Here is a 22,199-nt window from a genome sequence, read left to right on the forward strand (position 1 = left end):
TCCTTTCTCTCTCCATAATGTCTCAGGAGGTGAACTCCATCCTGCAGCAGGTGGTGGAGCGTAACCTTCTTGTCCTTTCTTTCTGTCTCCATAATGTCTCAGGAGGTGAACTCCATCCTGCAGCAGGTGGTGGAGCGTAACCTGGTGCGGCGCAGCCTGAGCGCCAAGCGCCACGCGCTGCAGTCCTGGAGGAGCCTGGTGGAGACGCTGCTGACCGCCTGCCCCATCGACCTCATCCCCGCAGACGACCGGCAGCTCATCATCAGAGACCTGCTGCTGGACCTCCACGACAAGGTCAGCAATGACTACTTTTACTTTTGGGTACTTTACGTAGATAATTTCACTTGTTGTTGTAACCGAGTAGTTTACATTGCAGTATTGATACTTTTACTGCGGGAACCCCTTTTGGTGTTAGCTTTGTGTTATGCTTTAGCTATTTTTTGAAAATTCAAAGAACGACTGACGTAGAAACATAGCTTTTTCAGAAAACTGTCATTTTTTAAATCTGATCTCAGGTCAAAATGGTAAAAAGTAAAACATGTGAGTACTTTTTTCCACCACTGTGCATTTCACACACTTTTTGCTCTGCGGTTGGTGGTGTTGACGATAGATAACCTCACGCCTACGGACGGCTGATTGGTGGTGTTGACGATAGATAACCTCACGCCTACGGACGGCTGATTGGTGGTGTTGACGATAGATAACCTCACGCCTACGGACGGCTGATTGGTGGTGTTGACAATAGATAACCTCACGCCTACGGACGGCTGCCCCCGTAAACACTCACAGTTAACAGTCTTTGTATTGAGTTGTGCTTGAAATGTACTGTAATTCTGCAAACTGCAAACAATCAATCAAACCTCCAGTTTCCCACCTCGTTCCTCCTCCAGGTTTTGTCCGAAGACGCCGCCGGGGAGCTGATGCCCATCGTCGCCGGGGCGGTCTTCACCCTGACGGCCCAGCTCAGCCAATCGGTGCTGTCGGAGCACCAGCAGGGGGTGGGGCTTGACGGCGGGGCGTCCTCCGGCTTCGCCTCCATCGCCAACTCCGCTCTGCACCTCATCCTGAGGAAGCTGCTGGACTTCATCCTCTGTACAGGTGAGTCTGCTGCCACCTGGTGGACGCAGAGCCAACCGCAGACTGACGAGCCGGTTGTTGTGTTGGTGTGTAATACACGCTCGATTCACATCCTTTTTGGGCGGCCATCTTAGATGCTAACGTCAACGTAGTGTCAATGCTAGCGAGCATTGTCAAATTAAATTACTACACCTTCGACTAAAACTATGACAAAAAATGTTGGGGTTTTTTTCTCACTTTTTTCACTGACGAAAACTACATGGAAACTAAATTAAAACTAAGCTATGGTGACTAAAACGATGACTAAATATACCGTTGATTTTGTCAAATAAAAACTAGAATAAAATGTCATGCTGAAAAATAGCAAATCTACAAGCTCACAACGCGTCGCAGCGTCTTATTTGTAAGAAGATATAATATTTTTAAAGTGATTATTGACCGGTGTCTGTCTGTGTGTTTCCTAGGCGGTGGGTTTCAGCGTCTGCGTGCGCACCTGTACGGCTCTCTGCTCTACTACCTTCAGATCGCCCAGAAACCAGAGGAGCCGGACACGCTGCAGTCAGGTCAGTCTGTAGAACACACACACACACACACACACACACACACACACACACACACACACACACACACACACATACTGTACACACACACAGAGTATAATGTTGAAGTCTAAAGTCACCAACTTCTCTACTTATTGAATATTGAGCTACACTTTGAGGTCAGTGTAGAGCTGGAATTGGTTTGTAGTTTAACACAATCTATCCCAGCCCTCTATAGAGCGCAGCAGTCCCGCCCCCTTTCAGAAAAGCGAGTGGCCCAGGAAATGAAACCCCAATGCATTTTTCCATCGGCACTTCGAATATAATTTATTTAAAGACTGTTACGCCGCGGACAAAGCCAATTCGGATCATGACAAATCATGACAATGAACACAATGTTTTGGGACGATCAAATCATTAGAAAGAAGAAAATAAAGGCAGGAGACAACACTATTTGTTTTGTTTTTCGTCTTATAAATTATATGATTGTCCCAAAACATTGTGTTCATTGTCATGATTTGTCATGATCCGAATTGGCTTTGTCCGCGGCGTAACCGTCTTTAAATAAATTATATTCTAAGTGCCGATGGAAAAATGCATTGGAGTTTCATTTCCTGGGCCACTCGCTTTTCTGAAAGGGGGCGGGACTGCTGCGCTCTATAGGTGAAAGAAAAAGTGGCGCCAGTGCCAGAAGAATGCATGAAAAACCAAAAGAATATAATATAAATATGTCACCTAATATAAATCGTTGTTCACTTGTATGTATGTTCAATAATAGTTTGAACATGCATACATAGATTCTAGAAGCTTTGTCATTGGTCGATTTGCCTGATTGGTTAGTCATTGCGACCAGGTTGTTATCGCTTATAGCGGCTTTAATGCGTCTCGGCTGCCGTAACCAATGACATGTCTCCCTTTAAGTGCAATCTCTCTGTTCTCTAATCCAATGTGCAACAGCAGGCAAGTCTATGTGGGAGCGTCTGACGGCGCCAGAAGACGGTTTCTCCAAACTGCAGAGGGAGAACCTGGCCATCATCGAGAGCTACGGCACGGCCCTGATGGAGGTGGTGTGTCGCGACGCCTGCGACGGCCACGAGATCGGACGGGTACGAGCAGCAGCGTGTGACATGACAGACGCTTCATCATACTTTCATCATCCGGTCAGATGTGTCTTTTGCTATTTCTCTTGGGGGATTTCATGGCTGAGTGGGTAGAGAAGCCATCTGGGAATGGGACGGTTGCCCCGTTCCACCCTCGGCTTGCCCAGTCAACGGGTCAAAGTGACCCTGACATACAAGCTCATTTGTAGATCTACCACGCGGGGCGTCCGCAGACAAATACATATTATATATCATTTGCTCTATAAAGAGCTGACCATGAGGTTATATCTCCCCTTCTTCTCTGGAGGAGTCCTGCCTCAAAGCAGACCAGAGGTAGAAAACTGTCGCTCCCTGATGTCATCGCTATAGGGACACATGCATCAGTAAGCAGGAACTGGGGGTGGCAATGAAGGACCGGAAAGTCTGGCGTGGCATTGTGGAATCCATGATCTCGACCACGGTCGAAAAATGATGATGATGAACACTTCTCTCCCGGCATTTCCTCTGATGTTCCTCTTCTCTCTCTCTCTCTCAGATGCTGGCGCTGGCCGTGCTAGACAGGATCCTGTCCATCGACCGTCAGAGCCAGTGGCTGGTCTACGTGTGCAACAGTGGCTACCTGCGCGTGCTGGTGGAGAGCCTGAAGCAGGATGACGTGGCGCTGCAGAGCCTGCTCACGCCACAGCCCCCGCTGCTCAAACCACTCTACATCTACGAGAGCAAGATGGTGAGAGTTCAGTTAGCTAAAACAGAGCCTGCTCATGCCACAGCCCCCGCTTCTCAAACCACTGTAGATCTATGGTGAGAGTTAGCTAAAACAGAGCCTGCTCACGCCACAGCCCCCACTGCTCAAACCACTGTACATCTACGAGAGCAAGATGGTGAGGAGAGGAGAGTTAGCTAAAACTGGCCCAATAAGCAGAACTATAATTGGAAAACCATTAGAATACAAATAAAAACAAGGCTTTACTAAAATAATAAGAAGAAGAATGAATTGAAACTGTACCGTCTAGAAAATGTATAGAAACTACCTAAAATCAGAGGACTAATCAATTTTTCAATAAATAACATACTTGAATTAACAGTAAAACTAATAAAAACTAAACAAAAACAACAAATACTCCAAAAAAGATAAAAGCGCACTTGCCATTGATCTACAGCAATGGCATTGAGGGTTTTATTAAATGATGAGCTTGAATTTACGTAGATCTCGGGCCAATGGCGGTTTAAGTGTTAAGATGAACAACATAACGTACTGGAAATAAGGTTTCATATAACCAAACATTATATAATGTCTTCCTCGCTAGCTAGACCACAAAAAAATGTCCATACAATATTATACAGCTCCTAGGGGCCAAGCCACCTAGAAGAGGCTCTCCATGTGTGTCTGTGGCTCTCCGTGTGTGTCTGTGGCTCTCCGTGTGTGTCTGTGGCTCTCCATGTGTGTCTGTGGCTCTCCATGTGTGTCTGTGGCTCTCCGTGTGTGTCTGTGGCTCTCCGTGTGTGTCTGTGGCTCTCCGTGTGTGTGTCTGTGGCTCTCCGTGTGTGTCTGTGGCTCTCTGTGTGTGTCTGTGGCTCTCCATGTGTGTCTGTGGCTCTCCGTGTATGTCTGTGGCTCTCCGTGTATGTCTGTGGCGAATCTCGCAAAACCACTGGACTGATCATCCAAATCGGCACTGAAAACGTTTGAGAACCAACTGGCATATACTCTGCCAATCAAATAATAATAATGAATTGCATTTTTATAGCGCTTTTCCAAGTGCTCAAAATCGCTTTACAATGGTCCATTCTTTCATTCATACACTGGGAGGTGAAGCGGCGAACAGTCGACGCCAGCGTCCTCACTTCACACATTCACACACCGACGGTGGCGAGCTCACACCGACCGACTGAAATGTAGGGTTCAGTGTCTTGCCCAAGGACATTTCCACATGTAGGACAGGAGGAGGAGGAGCCGGGACTCGAACCGCCAACCCAGGGATCATTGGATGACCTGCTCTACCTCCTGAGCCACAGTCGCCCATAAATCAACGATGTGTTGTTGTTTTGTGCGTCCAGGCTCTGCTGACGCGTGTTGTTGTTGTGTTGTTTCCCCCGCTGTGCTGTGCGTCCGTTCAGGCTCTGCTGACGCGCGTTGTTGTGTTGTTTCCCGTGCTGTGCGTTCAGGCTCTCCTGACGCGCGTGGCCAAGACCAACCAGGGCGCTGTGGAGCTGCTGCGCTGTGGGCTGGTGTCCCAGCTGATCGAGTGCCAGGTGTTCGACATGGTCCCTGACAGCGACCCCCACAGGTATGGATGACCTCAGTGTTCGACATGGTCCCTGACAGCGACCCCCACAGGTATGGATGACCTCAGTGTTCGACATGGTCCCTGACAGCGACCCCCACAGGTATGGATGACCTCAGTGTTCGACATGGTCCCTGACAGCGACCCCCACAGGTATGGAGTAGGGATGCGATGCCACAAAGTGACCATCAGCCAAATCGAATAGTCGACAGCTCTGCCGATTAATAATCGATTAACCCTCTTATTACCAGCCTTAAATCACATCTTTTTGTGGCTTAGGCCAGATTTGGCGACTTTTTGAATGACAATAGAAATATGTTCGATATGAGCACAATATCACCAAATACCTCATTTTCAAGCTGCATTTCTTCACTTTACAAATAAATTAGAACCATGTCTCTAGCATGTTCCATCGTTTACTTATAGCACTTATAGCAAAAATGAAGCATTTTAGTTCACTGAAACCAAGGTGTATTAAAATGCTTATTAATAAATAATGGCAAATGCTAGAAAGAAGATTTTTATATCATTGTAAACTACAGACTTGCAGCTTCAAAATGAGACAATCTGTGACATTGTGGTCACATCTCACATTTTTAGATTGCCATTAGATTGCTGGCCAACGCCAGCCAATTCTGGCGAAAGCCCCATTTCTTAATTCATCATTTTTATGCAAAAATAAACTTCTGCGTTAAAATACAATCACGCCATCTTTTAGAGTCATTTTCAAGTAGTACCCTACGATTTACACCAGATGGCGGGAACGTACCATTATGCTGAAAATCTCTAAAATGTGTAAACTGGTATAACACTTCCGGTTCAAAAGGACGTAAACAACCAATGAAAGATTGTCCCCTACAAGATAGCCTCACTCAGTCGGAATGCTAGGCTAACAATAGCTTCATCATAAGTTAGTCTAAAATCACCCAAATCTAGCCCAGAAGATCCCAAAATATCAGATTTTTTGCCGCGATTCACATAGAGACGGCGCGCGTGCACGATAGTGCACGATCGCGCGGATTTCGGCCGGTTTTTAGTAGATTACATAAAAATAAAAAATAAAATGCAAAAAAATCGGAAAAAAATGATAATTATTTTATTTTTTTTTGGAATTATTGTCTACCACGTCCACAACGTCCTTGGCCTTGAGGGATTTGTTGATAGCACGTCAGAAAACACGTCGTTGGCCATAAGCGGGTTAATTGAACCCACCCCCCATTTTTATTTTATTACGGTATCAATATTAGATAAAACTTTTAAGATTTTATATTATGCACATGCCATGGTCACATAACCATTATATGTTGCGTGCATGCTTTGATGGTTACAGTTTTATAATCAGTTTTGATGAGTAAACCTTTGTGGAGATCTTCTCAGTTCTCATTGTATGCTAGTTACTGCCATTCAGGAGGCTCAACTGGATTTATACTTATATTCTCCACTCTGATGAAGGTACATGTTCGATATATCATGCAGCCTTACTTATTAGCCTATGTTTCTCTCCAGGATGATGAGGGACCCGTCAGGTTTCATCCCCAGTCCTCTAGACCGCTACAGGCAGATCCTGCTGCCCACGCTCACGCTGTTCCAGGTCATCCTCACCTCCACCACCACACACCACCAGCAGGGGGCAGCGCAGGTGAGCAAGCTGGCTACCCATTATGTATTCATACTCTGTGTGTCTTGTGTGTAACATTAAGATGACATCATCGGTGAATCCCTCTCACTGCACAGTCATTTAGATTACATCATCGGTGAATCCCTCTCACTGCACGGTCATTTGGGGCAGATGATCATTTCAATCGGCCCCGAATCGGGAACGTTCCCCACGATATATCTAAGGCATAACTTACGGCAGAACGGAACAACTAACTTATAAAGAACAAAACTAAACAAACAGAGCGAAAAGGCAGGCAAACGAGCGGAGGACTAGAGGGGTCAAGTCTCGGCTGCGAAAGATGCTGTCGTCGTCGTCCCCTGTCCCCGTGTGTGTGCATGCGTGCATAATCTCCATATGTGTGTGTGTGTGTGTGTGTGTGTGTGTGTGTGTGTGTGTGTGCAGGTTCTCCAGTGGCTGGTTGTCCATGCAGACACCATCCAGTCTCTGCTTCGCTGTCAGGACCTCAGCATGGGAACTCTGCAGGAGTTGTCCCTGCTGACCGGCATCATCAGCAAGACCGCTCTGCCAGGTACTGTAACTACTGTACACACAGTCCTCTGACCGCTCTGCCAGGTACTGTAACTATACTGAACACACAGTCTTATCACCGCTCTGCCAGGTACTATAGAGCGTCGTACTGTAACTACAAACAGTCCTATGAGTTATCCACTGGTCTAATGATAGGACCGTGTGTCTAATACCAGTAAGACACGCAAACGCGGGAAGCGAACGCAGCTCGTACATATTTGGGTTTTTTTAAGATTTATTTTTAAGTTATTATTTTTTTTAAGTTAAGTTATTTTTAAGTTAAGTTTTTAACTTAGCCATAACCATATAAGGAGTCCCCAAAGCAGCTATACGTCCAAATATGGAGTGTGTTGCATCAATCACAAACAAATCACTCAGCTCCATATATGACACAGACAGACAGACACTGTCTCACTGCGTTCGCAACTAACAAATGGACAATTATGGGTCTGTAACTCAGAGTGTCCAAATGGATTTGGTTCCATTCGTACACTCTCAGAGTTAAAATAACATTGATTTTACAATATAACTTGAGGGTCCCAGAGATAGAAATGTCATTAAATGGGGGTCCGTAGACTAATGCATAATATGTCAAACTGGGGGGTCCTTGAAATTAAAACGGGTTGAGCTGTTTCACTGCTAGAGCCGTGAAAATCTTCTCTTACGGGGGTCCCTGGCATGTCTTTTTCAAATGGGGGTCCGCGGGGCTAATTGGTGTCAATGTGGGGGTCCTTGACATGAAAACGTCTGGGAACCGATGGTCTAATATACTGATTCTGTCTGTATCACGTCAGGAGTTCTGGACATGGGTGGAGATAACATCAACAGTGCCGCTCTCCTAGAGGTCAAGAGTCACATCATCAGGTTCCAGGTTGGTGAACATCCACTCCTTAGCTTTTCAGCTTGGAGAAGAATAGGACGTCTACAAGCTGTGATCTCTCTCTCTCTCTCTCTCACACACTGTGAGCTTGTAGATTCAAACGATTCTGCTGGTCTGTCAAATGATTACGACCAGAGGCGATTATGTTATAATTGTTTATTATTGTTATTCTTGTGTCTGTCATCAGGCATCGTCACTTAATCTTAATCGTACCAAACGCTTCACCCAAAGTTCACCGTCCTTTCTATTCGTAACACCCAGGAGGAAGTTCTATCCAAAGGACGACGTTTATTGATATGAAAACGGATCGCATCGCTCCACAGCCTACAGGAGCGCCTGTTGCGCAACAGTGAGACGTCATCGAAAATGTCCCCCCCCCCCCCCCTGTTTAGTCGACGACAACGAAAATCTTAAAACGTTAATAACTTGCGATCTAAATCCAATTCTAAGAAAATATCCTGTGTTAGACGCCCCCCCCCGCTGTCCCGTCGCTAGTCGCATTAGATTTAATCATGCCTCCCGTTGCTGTCGATCGCCGTTCAGAGTGTTTTGGCTACATTTAGCTGCACATCCGGTATAACTTCCGTTCCGTCGGTAAAAGTGCTCCGTAACGTTGCTATATAAATGGCTTGGGGGCGCTATTATGATCTAATGGATTAAACAACAGTGTTTGTTCCTTCCTGGGCAGCGTCTGTGTCTGTCCCTGCTGGGTCGCCTGGCGGGCAGCGAGAGGGAGAGGCTGTTGAAGCAGGCCGAGGTGGTCTCGGCCCCCGGAGACCCTGCAGAGCGGCGCCAAGTGATGGAGGTGGCCATGCAGCAGGTACAGTAGAATCACCATGGAGTTACTGTATGCATGCAACAGGTACAGTAGAATCATCATGGAGTTACTGTATGCATGCAACAGGTACAGAGTACTGTGGTTGTGTGTGCTAGCATCATGGAGTACTGTGTGGTTGTGTGTGCTAGCATCATGGAGTACTGTGTGGTTGTGTGTGCTAGCATCATGGAGTACTGTGTGGTTGTGTGTGCTAGCATCATGGAGTACTGTGTGGTTGTGTGTGCTAGCATCATGGAGTACTGTGTGGTTCTGTGTGCTAGCATCATGGAGTACTGTATGGTTGTGTGTGCTAGCATCATGGAGTACTGTATGGTTGTGTGTGCTAGCATCATGGAGTACTGTATGGTTGTGTGTGCTAGCATCATGGAGTACTGTGTGGTTGTGTGTGCTAGCATCATGGAGTACTGTGGTTGTGTGTGCTAGCATCATGGAGTACTGTATGGTTGTGTGTGCTAGCATCATGGAGTACTGTATGGTTGTGTGTGCTAGCATCATGGAGTACTGTATGGTTGTGTGTGCTAGCATCATGGAGTACTGTATGGTTGTGTGTGCTAGCATCATGGAGTACTGTATGGTTGTGTGTGCTAGCATCATGGAGTACTGTATGGTTGTGTGTGCTAGCATCATGGAGTACTGTATGGTTGTGTGTGCTAGCATCATGGAGTACTGTATGGTTGTGTGTGCTAGCATCATGGAGTACTGTATGCTAGCGGTGCAACGGTTTTCGGTTTTAAAACCGAACCGTTCGGTGCAACATAAACGGTTGAATGCGCTTTTTTGAGTGGTGCCAGCCACTGCCTGGCTGGCTGGCTGGGTATGAGCATGAAAACAGCATGGTTGTTTTTCACCACCTGTGCGCAACCTAACACACGCACATTATTAACTGTATATATATGATGATTTTGTGTGTGCCAGTACAGTGACAGTACAGTACAGTACAGTAGAGGGACCGGCACACAGTAACTCTGTCATTTCTCAACCGTTTCGTACACGGGGCGGCTCGGGCCCCTGGGCGCGCTCCTGGGGGTCACTTCACACGGGTGTAATTCTTTTTTTACTGTACCGAAACCGAACCGAAGCCGTGGCCCCCATACCGAGGTTCGAACCGAACCGTGGTCTAACTGAACCGTTGCACCCCTAGTGTATGCATGCAACAGGTATGGAACACATTAGAAACATCATAGAGTACTGTATGGTTGTGTGTCCCTCAGGTGTGTGCTGACATCATAGAGTATTGTATGGTTGTGTGTCCCTCAGGTGTGTGCTGACATCATAGAGTATTGTATGGTTGTGTGTCCCTCAGGTGTGTGCTAACATCATAGAGTACTGTATGGTTGTGTGTCCCTCAGGTGTGTGCTGACATCATAGAGTATTGTATGGTTGTGTGTCCCTCAGGTGTGTGCTGACATCATAGAGTATTGTATGGTTGTGTGTCCCTCAGGTGTGTGCTGACATCATAGAGTATTGTATGGTTGTGTGTCCCTCAGGTGTGTGCTGACATCATAGAGTATTGTATGGTTGTGTGTCCCTCAGGTGTGTGCTGACATCATAGAGTATTGTATGGTTGTGTGTGTCCCTCAGGTGTGTGCTAACATCATAGAGTATTGTATGGTTGTGTGTGTCCCTCAGGTGTGTGCTAACATCATAGAGTATTGTATGGTTGTGTGTCCCTCAGGTGTGTGCTGACATCATAGAGTATTGTATGGTTGTGTGTCCCTCAGGTGTGTGCTAACATCATAGAGTACTGTATGGTTGTGTGTCCCTCAGGTGTGTGCTAACATCATAGAGTATTGTATGGTTGTGTGTCCCTCAGGTGTGTGCTAACATCATAGAGTATTGTATGGTTGTGTGTGTCCCTCAGGTGTGTGCTGACATCATAGAGTATTGTATGGTTGTGTGTCCCTCAGGTGTGTGCTAACATCATAGAGTATTGTATGGTTGTGTGTCCCTCAGGTGTGTGCTAACATCATAGAGTACTGTATGGTTGTGTGTCCCTCAGGTGTGTGCTAACATCATAGAGTATTGTATGGTTGTGTGTCCCTCAGGTGTGTGCTAACATCATAGAGTACTGTATGGTTGTGTGTCCCTCAGGTGTGTGCTGACATCATAGAGTATTGTATGGTTGTGTGTCCCTCAGGTGTGTGCTAACATCATAGAGTATTGTATGGTTGTGTGTCCCTCAGGTGTGTGCTAACATCATAGAGTATTGTATGGTTGTGTGTCCCTCAGGTGTGTGCTAACATCATAGAGTACTGTATGGTTGTGTGTCCCTCAGGTGTGTGCTGACATCATAGAGTACTGTATGGTTGTGTGTGTCCCTCAGGTGTGTGCTAACATCATAGAGTATTGTATGGTTGTGTGTCCCTCAGGTGTGTGCTAACATCATAGAGTATTGTATGGTTGTGTGTCCCTCAGGTGTGTGCTAACATCATAGAGTACTGTATGGTTGTGTGTCCCTCAGGTGTGTGCTAACATCATGGAGTACTGTATGGTTGTGTGTCCCTCAGGTGTGTGCTAACATCATAGAGTACTGTATGGTTGTGTGTGTCCCTCAGGTGTGTGCTAACATCATAGAGTACTGTATGGTTGTGTGTGTCCCTCAGGTGTGTGCTAACATCATAGAGTACTGTATGGTTGTGTGTCCCTCAGGTGTGTGCTAACATCATGGAGTACTGCCACACGCTGCTGCTGCAGAGTTCCCCTCAGGCCCAGTTCTCCATCTGCCTCTTCGGCACCTCCGGCAGCGAACCGGGCGGCAGAGACGGTCGCACAGGTCAGTGATCTTATGCTCCGTCCGTCCTCGTAACCCCAGAGCGAAGCCGGCCATTTTACCACGCTGTCTGTCCAGTTTAATACCAGACTCAACTAATGGAGTTTAATACCAGACTCAACTAATGGAGTTTAATACCAGACTCAACTAATGGAGTTTAATACCAGACTCAACTAATGGAGTCCTTCTGTCCGGAGGATGTGACTGAAGCCTTCTTGTGTTGGGCTGCGCACGCTTATTCAACATAGGACCGACCGATGGGGAAAACCATCGGATTAAGGTTGGCGAACATGCGTTAAGGTTAAGGTTGGTGAACATGCGTTAAGGTTGGTGAACATGCGTTAAGGTCGGCGAACATGCGTTAAGGTTGGTGAACATGCGTTAAGGTTGGCGAACATGCGTTAAGGTTGGCGAACATGCGTTAAGGTCGGGGAACATGCGTTAAGGTTGGCGAACATGCGTTAAGGTTGGTGAACATGCGTTAAGGTCGGCGAACATGCGTTAAGGTTGGTGAACATGCGTTAAGGTTGGCGAACATGCGTTAAGGTTGGCGAACATGCGTTAAGGTCGGCGAACATGCGTTAAAGTTGGCGAACATGCGTTAAGGTTGGCGAACATGCGTTAAGGTTGGTGAACATGCGTTAAGGTTGGCGAACATGCGTTAAGGTTGGCGAACATGCGTTAAGGTCGGTGAACATGCGTTAAGGTTGGTGAACATGCGTTAAGGTTGGCGAACATGCGTTAAGGTTGGTGAACATGCGTTAAGGTTGGCGAACATGCGTTAAGGTTGGCGAACATGCGTTAAGGTCGGGGAACATGCGTTAAGGTTGGCGAACATGCGTTAAGGTTGGCGAACATGCGTTAAGGTTGGTGAACATGCGTTAAGGTTGGTGAACATGCGTTAAGGTTGGTGAACATGCGTTAAGGTTGGCGAACATGCGTTAAGGTTGGCGAACATGCGTTAAGGTTGGTGAACATGCGTTAAGGTTGGCGAACATGCGTTAAGGTTGGCGAACATGTGTTAAGGTCGGGGAACATGCGTTAAGGTCGGGGAACATGCGTTATGGTTGGTGAACATGTGTTAAGGTCGGGGAACATGCGTTAAGGTCGGGGAACATGCGTTAAGGTCGGGGAACATGCGTTAAGGTCGGGGAACATGTATTAATGTTGGTGAACATGCGTTAAGGTCGGGGAACATGTATTAATGTTGGTGAACATGCGTTAAGGTTGGCGAACATGTGTTAAGGTCGGGGAACATGCGTTAAGGTTGGCGAACATGCGTTAAGGTTAGTGAACATGCGTTAAGGTTGGCGAACATGCGTTAAGGTTAGTGAACATGCGTTAAGGTTGGCGAACATGCGTTAAGGTTGGCGAACATGCGTTAAGGTTGGCGAACATGCGTTAAGGTTGGTGAACATGCGTTAAGGTCGGGGAACATGCGTTAAGGTCGGGGAACATGCGTTAAGGTTGGTGAACATGCGTTAAGGTCGGGGAACATGCGTTAAGGTTGGTGAACATGCGTTAAGGTTGGTGAACATGCGTTAAGGTCGGGGAACATGCGTTAAGGTCGGGGAACATGCGTTAAGGTTGGCGAACATGCGTTAAGGTTAGTGAACATGCGTTAAGGTTGGCGAACATGCGTTAAGGTTGGCGAACATGCGTCAAGGTTGGCGAACATGCGTTAAGGTTGGCGAACATGCGTCAAGGTTGGCGAACATGCGTTAAGGTTGGCGAACATGCGTCAAGGTTGGCGAACATGCATTAAGGTTGGCGAACATGCGTTAAGGTTGACGAACATGCGTCGAGGTCGGGGAACAGGCGCTGCTCCATGCTTGCGGTTATGGTTAGGTTAGGGTTTCGAGGTCGGTTGTCGGACCAATAGTATGTTGAAACTAAAGCCTTGTGTTTCCCTTCAGACCAATAGTATGTTGAAACTAAAGCCTTGTGTTTCCCTTCAGACCAATAGTATGTTGAAACTAAAGCCTTGTGTTTCCCTTCAGACCAATAGTATGTTGAAACTAAAGCCTTGTGTTTCCCTTCAGACCTCTCGTCCACCATGTTGAAACTAAAGCCTTGTGTTTTCCTTCAGACCTGTCGTCCACCATGTTGTCCTCTGCCTCCTCCCGCGACCCCGGCCTGGGCCTGGTCCTCTACCTGCTGAAGAACAGCGCGGCAGACTTCTTCAGGTTCCAACAGAGCCACCGGCAGAGCCTGGGGAAACTGGAGAGCCTGGACCAGCTGCCTCCAGAGGAGCTGAAGGAGGTGAGGAGTTAGGGAGGGTAGGGAGGAGCCTGGGGAAACTGGAGAGCCTGGACCAGCTGCCTCCGGAGGAGCTGAAGGAGGTGAGGAGTTAGGGAGGGTAGGGAGGAGCCTGGGGAAACTGGAGAGCCTGGACCAGCTGCCTCCAGAGGAGCTGAAGGAGGTGAGGAGTTAGGGAGGGTAGGGAGGAGCCTGGGGAAACTGGAGAGCCTGGACCAGCTGCCTCCAGAGGAGCTGAAGGAGGTGAGGAGTTAGGGAGGGTAGGGAGGAGCCTGGGGAAACTGGAGAGCCTGGACCAGCTGCCTCCAGAGGAGCTGAAGGAGGTGAGGAGTTAGGGAGGGTAGGGAGGAGCCTGGGGAAACTGGAGAGCCTGGACCAGCTGCCTCCAGAGGAGCTGAAGGAGGTGAGGAGTTAGGGAGGGTAGGGAGGAGCCTGGGGAAACTGGAGAGCCTGGAGTTAGGGTAGGGATGTTCCCAGGGGTTCATTTCACTGAACGTGTACACGACATTTCTGAAAAACGTTTATGCGGAAATGTATGAATTAATTAATACAATTTACGCCCCGAGAAAAAAAGCCAAAACTGAGCACATTTCGATCTACGAGGCCAAATCTCATCAGAAATATATTAAGAGTACAATGAAAGCCCAAATAATGTATTGTTCATTCCAGTGCGCAGTGTAACAGTAGATCAAATCAATTAGGCTGTCACTCCAGCGCAAAAAAGGAAAGGAAAGTTACTATGTTTACCCAGGGTAACTGGACTAAGGAAAGGAAAGTTACTATGTTTACCCAGGGTAACTGGACTAAGGAAAGGAAAGTTACTATGTTTACCCAGGGTAACTGGACTAAGGAAAGGAAAGGTACTATGTTTACCCAGGGTAACTGGACTAAGGAAAGGAAAGGTACTATGTTTACCCAGGGTAACTGGACCTAAGCTCAAGAACTTGTTTACAGCCAGGCCCTGCTCATAGAACATTTCATGGTAGAGGTGCAATGCCTTGCTCAAGGGCACTTCAGCGGTGGTCATTTTTAACGTGCCGGTCCGGGGATACGAACTATAGCGACCTTACGATATCAAGACCGCTCCGCAAACCGTTCGGCCACCGCTGCAGTCGGACTGAACAAAGCTGACCAGCTCCCTTTAAAAGTTCATAACATGACATATAGGATGAACGTTCCACCAAACAATTGAGATTGAAAACGTAGGCCTGTTGCTTTCTTCATGTCCGGCTCCTCACCTCACAGTAAACGCTTCAAATGGAGGCAGTGGGCAGTGTGAGGTCACATGTCTGGACTAGAACTCAACTGTTCTCACCTCACAGTAAACGCTTCAAATGGAGGCAGTGGGCAGTGTGAGGTAACATGTCTGGACTAGAACTCAACTCTGTCCTCACCTCAAAGTAAACGCTTCAAATGGAGGCAGTGGGCAGTGTGAGGTCACATGTCTGGACTAGAACTCAACTCTGTCCTCACCTCACAGTAAACGCTTCAAATGGAGGCAGTGGGCAGTGTGAGGTCACATGTCTGGACTAGAACTCAACTCTGTCCTCACCTCACAGTAAACGCTTCAAATGGAGGCAGTGGGCAGTGTGAGGTAACATGTCTGGACTAGAACTCAACTCTGTCCTCACCTCACAGTAAACGCTTCAAATGGAGGCAGTGGGCAGTGTGAGGTCACATGTCTGGACTAGAACTCAACTCTGTCCTCACCTCACAGTAAACGCTTCAAATGGAGGCAGTGGGCAGTGTGAGGTCACATGTCTGGACTAGAACTCAACTCTGTCCTCACCTCACAGTAAACGCTTCAAATGGAGGCAGTGGGCAGTGTGAGGTCACATGTCTGGACTAGAACTCAACTCTGTCGGGAGGGAAAAGGGGGTCAAATACTTGGCTACTCTAAATAAAATGGAATTAGGGTTTGACCTTTATTCTCTCACACACTCCTCATAATCTCTCTCCAATACTCTTAACACATTGAGTACGCCAACGTGCATCAAAATAAAGGCCGCTATAGTGCCAGAGTAGTCTGATCGCTTTTACTCTGAAAGCCATGAACCGGAAATACTTTCTTAAAAAAATTGACTTGACAAAGTGAGCTCATAATCCCCGATCATCTTAATATATTTATATAAACTCCAAAAAGCGTTCATATTTTGCGGGAGAGACGGATGAGGAGCAGAAATGCAGCGCCAGCATATCGATCCATTCATCACCACGGAGAGCGCCCTGGATCAGGAGATACGAGTCATTCTTTCCGCCGCGCTAACATGGGAGTCAATGACAAGCTAATATTTGCACAGAGCGTTAGCATACGGCAAGCGAAAAGCGAAATGCCAAAAAAAAAAAAGGAATAATTCTGAATATTATTATCTCGCCCGCGTCGTTTGGACGTCGCTAGGACGTCCACAGACGTCTAAGGTATTACTCGTTTCTGATCCTTATGACGTTTCCAGACGTGTTTTGTACAGAATGTGTTAATACACCGGAGTCGGAAAATAGCAGATCTACAAGCTCAGCTCGCCAGTGCTTTGCGATGCAACGTGTTGGGGAGCTTGTGTAGATGGACTATTTTCGACACCAGTGCAATCTGGTTATTTAACAATCATGCTTCATTTTAGCAATCATATGTGACTAAATTTGACTGGGGGACTGCCATTAGATCTTTTGTGAATTTCCGTTTTTTATTTCATGTCATATGAAAGCAGTGAATCATAGCTTCAAATTGACATATTGGTTGTTCAGTTTGACCCACCAGTTTTGGAGATATGGCTTATGGAGTAAATGTCTGGCAGAGAAACAGCAAGTTGAGAAAACAGGCTTGAAAAGGTTCACTTCTGTGGACTCTAACATTACACCTAGCTACATATTTAAGCATTTATTTCATATTTACATGTCTTCTGTGGTCTCTAACATTACACCTAGCTACATGTTTAAGCATTTATTTCATATTTACATGTCTTCTGTGGACTCTAACATTACACATAGCTACATGAACATTTATTTCATAGTTACATGTCGATTTCAGCTCTGACACTTATTTCAGACATGCTCTAGTATCTGAAGAGTCTGCCTGTGCTATTAACTCATTTTGAAAAAAAAGGTTTTCTCTGGTGAAAAGCTGGAATTTGCGCGATGTCTTTCAGTCAAATCTGGTCACATATTGTCTCCAGTTCTTCTAATCACTGGTCTTTGTGTGTGCGTGTGCGTGTGTGTGTGTGTGCGCGCGTGTGTGTGTGTGTGTGTGTGTGTGTGTGTAGCTTTGTCAAGGCTTGGTGTCGGGTCCGGGCGGCGTGGAGAAGATCTCGTCGGTCCAGAGGAGTCTGCTGGCCAAACGACGGCTGGTCCAGCTCATCAACAACAGAGCCAAGCTGCTCGCCCTCTGTTCCTGTATCCATTTACACCTAACGAGACTAAAACTAAGACGAAAAATGTTCGTCCACTACCTTTTTCCACTGACGAAAACTAAATGGAAACTAAGCTATTATGACTAAATCTAAATATACTGACAATTTCGTCAACTAGGGACTAGTGGACAAGAGATCTAGTATTTAAGCAATAAGCCACGAGAGGTCTCAGGTTGACCCTCTGCTGCGCGTCGGGTCTGCCTACGCCCCCAGCCAGTGTAAAATACCCGGTAAGCTGGGACCTCCAGTGGCTTATTGCTTTTCTAAAACGGTTACAAACATATAGCAATATTAACCTAATAAAACTATTGAATTCACAAAAGTAGCTACGCTAGAGCGAGCCACATCACTTCCTTGTTGTGCTCGGCAAGTATGCTATGTGACGGGAGAATAGCGCTTGATGTCTTTACGGAGCTGCCTGTAGCCACACATTCACAGTCATATCAGCCGAGCGGTGCTTAAGACGCCCGCACGGCATGCGTTTGTAAAGCAATCAAGCGCTCCTCTTCCCCAGTACAGCTTGAAGCAGCTGCGAATGATATAAAGTGATTGAGGGAGTGGGTTATCGGTGGAATTGACACCGGTCACGTGACGGTAACCAGCCAATCAGAAGTATTGGGACTACCAGTTTTAGAAACACTAATTGCATGCTGAAAATAGATTATCTACAAGCCTTGTAGATCGTGAATCGTAGAAGTGAAACATCAAGCCCCGCCAAAATACATTTTGTTCGACTAAATCAACTGTAGATTTAGTCGACTAAAATCTCATGACATTTAGTCGACTAAAACTAGACTAACTCTAAAACATTCCGGGTGACTAAAATGTGACTAAAACTAAATTAAAACTATTCAAGAGGCTATGACTAAAACTAAAATAAACTTTTACTGCCATGCTTTATAGTTTAAAGTATTAACACACTGTTCCATCATACTATGCCTTGACCCGAACCCCTCAGATGTGATAGAAACCTGCTTATTTGTGTTGTGGCGCCACCTGGAGTATTACTTGTTGTACTGCACTCCCACTGACCCCAAGGACTCCTTGTTGCCGGGAGTCGGCGGCTTCAGGTCGCGTCTTGGAGACGGTAAGTCCATACATGGGCAACTGGCGGCCCCTAGGGGCCAACATGTGGCCCCTCACCTTCACCTAATGTGGCCCTCAGGTTAATATCAACTGGCGGCCCCCTGGGGGCCACATGCGGCCCCTCACCTTCACCTAATGTGGCCCTCAGGTTAATATCAACTGGCGGCCCCTCACCTTCACTTAATGTGGCCCTCAGGTTATTATCAACTGGTGCCCCCTGGGGGCCACATGCGGCCCCTCACCTTCACTTAATGTGGCCCTCAGATTATTTTGGAATACTGAAATATTATTGATTTCAGCTGTTTACAATTGCAAACATGCTTTAATTACTAAAGTCTAAATTAGTAGCCTAATGACTAGTATTAAAATGTTATTGTCTTTTTTTTTATGTCCAATGTATTTGTATTTAGTTCATAAAGATAACATAACTATAACTAAATGCATTTGAAATAATACTTTTCAGGATTCCAATTCAAAAATAGCAAAAACATATTCCGATTTCAATTCAAATATAGCAAAATAATTGCTTTCACAACCTGAAAATGTATTTTCTCAACTCGACTTTTATTTATACTTTCACATTTGAAAGCTATAAATAACAAAGTCAATGGAGGGGAAAGGAACTGGTTGGAATAACGTGTTCCTTCCACGCGCTATACGTCCAACCAGGGAAACTCCCCCCTGTCAGGTGTAAAGGAGCAACTTGGACACTCAGGCATGAAGGAAGCATGAGTTCAAGTCCGTTGCTCTCCCCTTGTCCCCCATATATGGGGGACTAGGTTTGTCTCCCCTTGTCCCCCATATATGGGGACTAGGTTGCTCTCCCCTTGTCCCCCATATATGGGGACTAGGTTGGTCTCCCCTTGTCCCCCATATATGGGGACTAGGTTGGTGGAGGGTGTGTAGAGCCCAGGATCACATTAGATGATTGACACAGGGGTGAAAAATGGGTTACAAAATCGTGGGATAAAAAATATATAAAAATAAATAAATAACAAAGTCTAAACTAAAGTGCTGCAACAAACTAGCAGACATTTGCTTCCAGTGAGGGAAGATAAAAGGGCCAGCTCAGCTTTCACTGAAGGCCAAGGAGAGAAATGTATGTTTTGGCAGGGATTAAAAAATGTTTTATCGACTGGGCGGCTCTGAGATGTAGGGGCAAACTATTCCAGAGCCTGCATGGGGAGACCCACATCCCATAGAATATAACTTACAGCACCGGGAGACCCACATCCCATAGAATATAACTTACAGCACCGGGAACTAATTGAAGGCAATCAAAAATAAACCTTTTTTTTTTTTATCCTAGTTCTGACTCTTTAACTGGTTCAGACTGTACGACCAGTGTTGCCAACTTAGTGGATTTGTCGCCATATTTAGCTTCTTTCCAGACCCCCCTATAGCGACTGAATTAGTGAAAAGCTTCTGGAGAGAAATCTAGCTACTTTTTCTGGTGAATTGGGGACAAATCGTGTTGACAGAGATAAAACCCTCCTTTTTTCTTCATTTTCCCTCTCTCAGCCTCAGATCCACTAAAGTGCTCAGGCCAGCTCGGCGCGTCTGGCCTCCTCGGCTCGGTTATGTGCACCGAGCAAGGATATGGTGTTCTGGGCTGGCTCCATATTTTCGTTGCTAGGAGCGCCTAAAAGTCGCTAGGGACGCAAAAAGGTCGCTAGGGGCGGCGTGTGCTTCGCGCACGCATAGCCACCCCTACCGACTTCTAGAGACTTTCCAAAGAGCCAGTAGCTATACTTCCGTTATTGGAGAGTTGGCAACACTGCGTACGATGTCGTGTGGGCACGTCATAAACAATCCAACCGACGGGTTCCTATAGCGCATTTTCAATGATATCAAACGAGAGAAGAATATTCTGAATTATTTTCATTTCTTTATTTATTTTTTGGTTGGGTTGGCCTCCAAGGCCGCCATACTCTTGGCTCTTGGTTTATCTGCGGTCCCGGTCGGTCGGTCACTTCCCTGTTTTCCGCTGCAGAAAGAATGCCTCGTATCTCCTAATCCAGGGCGCTCTCCGTAGGTTTTGATCAGATCGGATATACTAAGCTCTTCATTTCTGACTTCTAACCTGCCTCTCGTTCCAAAATATGAACGCGAGGGACCATCGAGCGATTTTATTGAAACGAGAGAAAGGTAAACAAGCAAAAATATGTCTCGAACCGAATGGGGGTGGGTTTCAGAGTAAAAGCGGCCATGTCTTCCCGGCACCCCGCGCTTCTATTTTGAAGGAATCCGGCGCTGATTGTGTGTTAAAGTGCATCATTCATAATGCTTTTGTCATTCTTTTCAGACTCATTTGGAGGACTGCGTGGAACAGGAGGCCGTCTGCTCGGACAGTCCAGAGTCAGCCAGCAAGACATAGAACAGGTTAGACATTAAAATCGATCAAATCCATTAAGGTCTCCACCAATAATGTAAAATGTCTACGTTCCCTCCAGCATCCATCCATCCCTTTGCTCTGCGACACCTCCTCACCACTATAGTCTTCTTTTTCTTTGCTGTGTCGTTGCAGCTGCAGAGCGACATGGCGGCCGGTTTCAACGAGGCCCTCCAGAGGAAGCTTCTGGAGGTGGAGGGGTTGTACAGCCAGGTCCGCTCCCGGTACACCTTCATCCAGGCGCTGGTCCGAAGGATCCGAGGACTGCTCCGCCAGCCCAAGAGCTGAACCTAAAGGCTCATTCATAGTCTGGATTTTCGGTGGTGAGGTGACCACCGCTCCGGTGGTGAGCTGACCACCGGAGCTGAAATAACGTTGAGCGGTGGTGAGTAAAAACAGAGAGATTGCCTGAAGCGGTGGCGGTGGTTTGCTCTTCACCGCAGCTTGTGACGTCATGTTGTAGTTCGGTGGTCACCTCAACACCGAAAACCCAGACTATGCGAGCCTTAAGAGCTGAACACGGACACACACACACGCCTCCATGTTGCTCTGATGGCTAAAGAGCAGAGAGGAAGGACTCCCCCAAAACACTTAACGCGTACAAAAAAGGAATTCAGACTTATAACTGTCAAAAGGAAGACAGAACACGACACGCAATCTTTACTATTTTCCTCCCAAGATGAAGGCGAGCGTTTTCTTTCCCCAGGATCCAGAGGAGGAATCATCAGACCAGCCATGCATTCCGAACACCACTCACTACCCTTTGCTATAGTGTCTCCAATCTGGGGCTATCGTTCCGCGACGATGGCCGATCTACAAGCTCTGAAGCTCGTAATGTTTATTTCCCCTCCCCCCCCTACATTGTGAGCTTGTAGATTGGCTATTTTTTGGCGAGGATAATTTTGTATAGAGTGAAAACAGGACGAGAGCTAGTTTAGAGACCCTGTGGATCTGTTGAAGTAATTACAGTGTTTATGTGGCGAAGCCTCAGTCGTACGATGGACTCACTGGCTTGGGGGCGATGAGTCTTGAAGCTGGACGCTATATTTCTGTTCACTTATTTTCCACTAACCTGTTCCGACTGTATTTCAAGGTCTTAACAGATTACAGTAATTCTGTCTGTGATTCTGTCTGTTGATAAAAAAGTACGCAGATTTGACGTGTTTTTGATGAGCCAATTCATTTAATGAATGATAATCAAAAAGTCGCCAAATTTAACTTTTCAGAACTTTATACGTATAAAAGATTTTTGGAATTTTAATATTAATTTTGATATTTCGTTTGTTTGTTTTTTTGTCATATTTTGAAAATAAAAAATGTTCTTGGGTAAAATAATTGGGTGAAAAAAATGATTGGGTTCCCAGATTGCTGTTGGGTTAAA

General features: G+C 46.4%; 1 protein-coding gene across 2 annotated transcripts in view; it reads left to right on the forward strand.

The window, feature by feature from the left end:
* The window catches only part of nup205 (nucleoporin 205), a 68,267-nt gene extending 46,120 nt beyond the window's left edge, over positions 1–22,147 (forward strand). The window contains exons 27-42 of one of the 2 annotated variants that reach the window (XM_080761927.1): positions 103–294; positions 891–1,098; positions 1,542–1,640; positions 2,574–2,722; positions 3,252–3,443; positions 4,883–5,004; positions 6,508–6,640; positions 7,064–7,190; positions 7,984–8,060; positions 8,758–8,889; positions 11,557–11,680; positions 13,767–13,939; positions 17,194–17,323; positions 18,299–18,427; positions 20,732–20,808; positions 20,954–22,147. In XM_080761927.1, coding sequence (XP_080618053.1) covers positions 103–294; positions 891–1,098; positions 1,542–1,640; positions 2,574–2,722; positions 3,252–3,443; positions 4,883–5,004; positions 6,508–6,640; positions 7,064–7,190; positions 7,984–8,060; positions 8,758–8,889; positions 11,557–11,680; positions 13,767–13,939; positions 17,194–17,323; positions 18,299–18,427; positions 20,732–20,808; positions 20,954–21,106 — 2,217 coding nt within the window. In that variant the 3' untranslated portion in view covers positions 21,107–22,147. The remainder of the gene's footprint in view (positions 1–102; positions 295–890; positions 1,099–1,541; positions 1,641–2,573; positions 2,723–3,251; positions 3,444–4,882; positions 5,005–6,507; positions 6,641–7,063; positions 7,191–7,983; positions 8,061–8,757; positions 8,890–11,556; positions 11,681–13,766; positions 13,940–17,193; positions 17,324–18,298; positions 18,428–20,731; positions 20,809–20,953) is intronic. The other variant, XM_080761928.1, reaches the window with a different exon arrangement.
* Positions 22,148–22,199: the final 52 nt, after the last annotated feature.

The sequence above is a fragment of the Protomyctophum bolini genome (genome assembly GCF_963924005.1).
Source record: "Protomyctophum bolini genome assembly, chromosome: 4".
Taxonomy (NCBI): Eukaryota; Metazoa; Chordata; class Actinopteri; order Myctophiformes; family Myctophidae; genus Protomyctophum; species Protomyctophum bolini.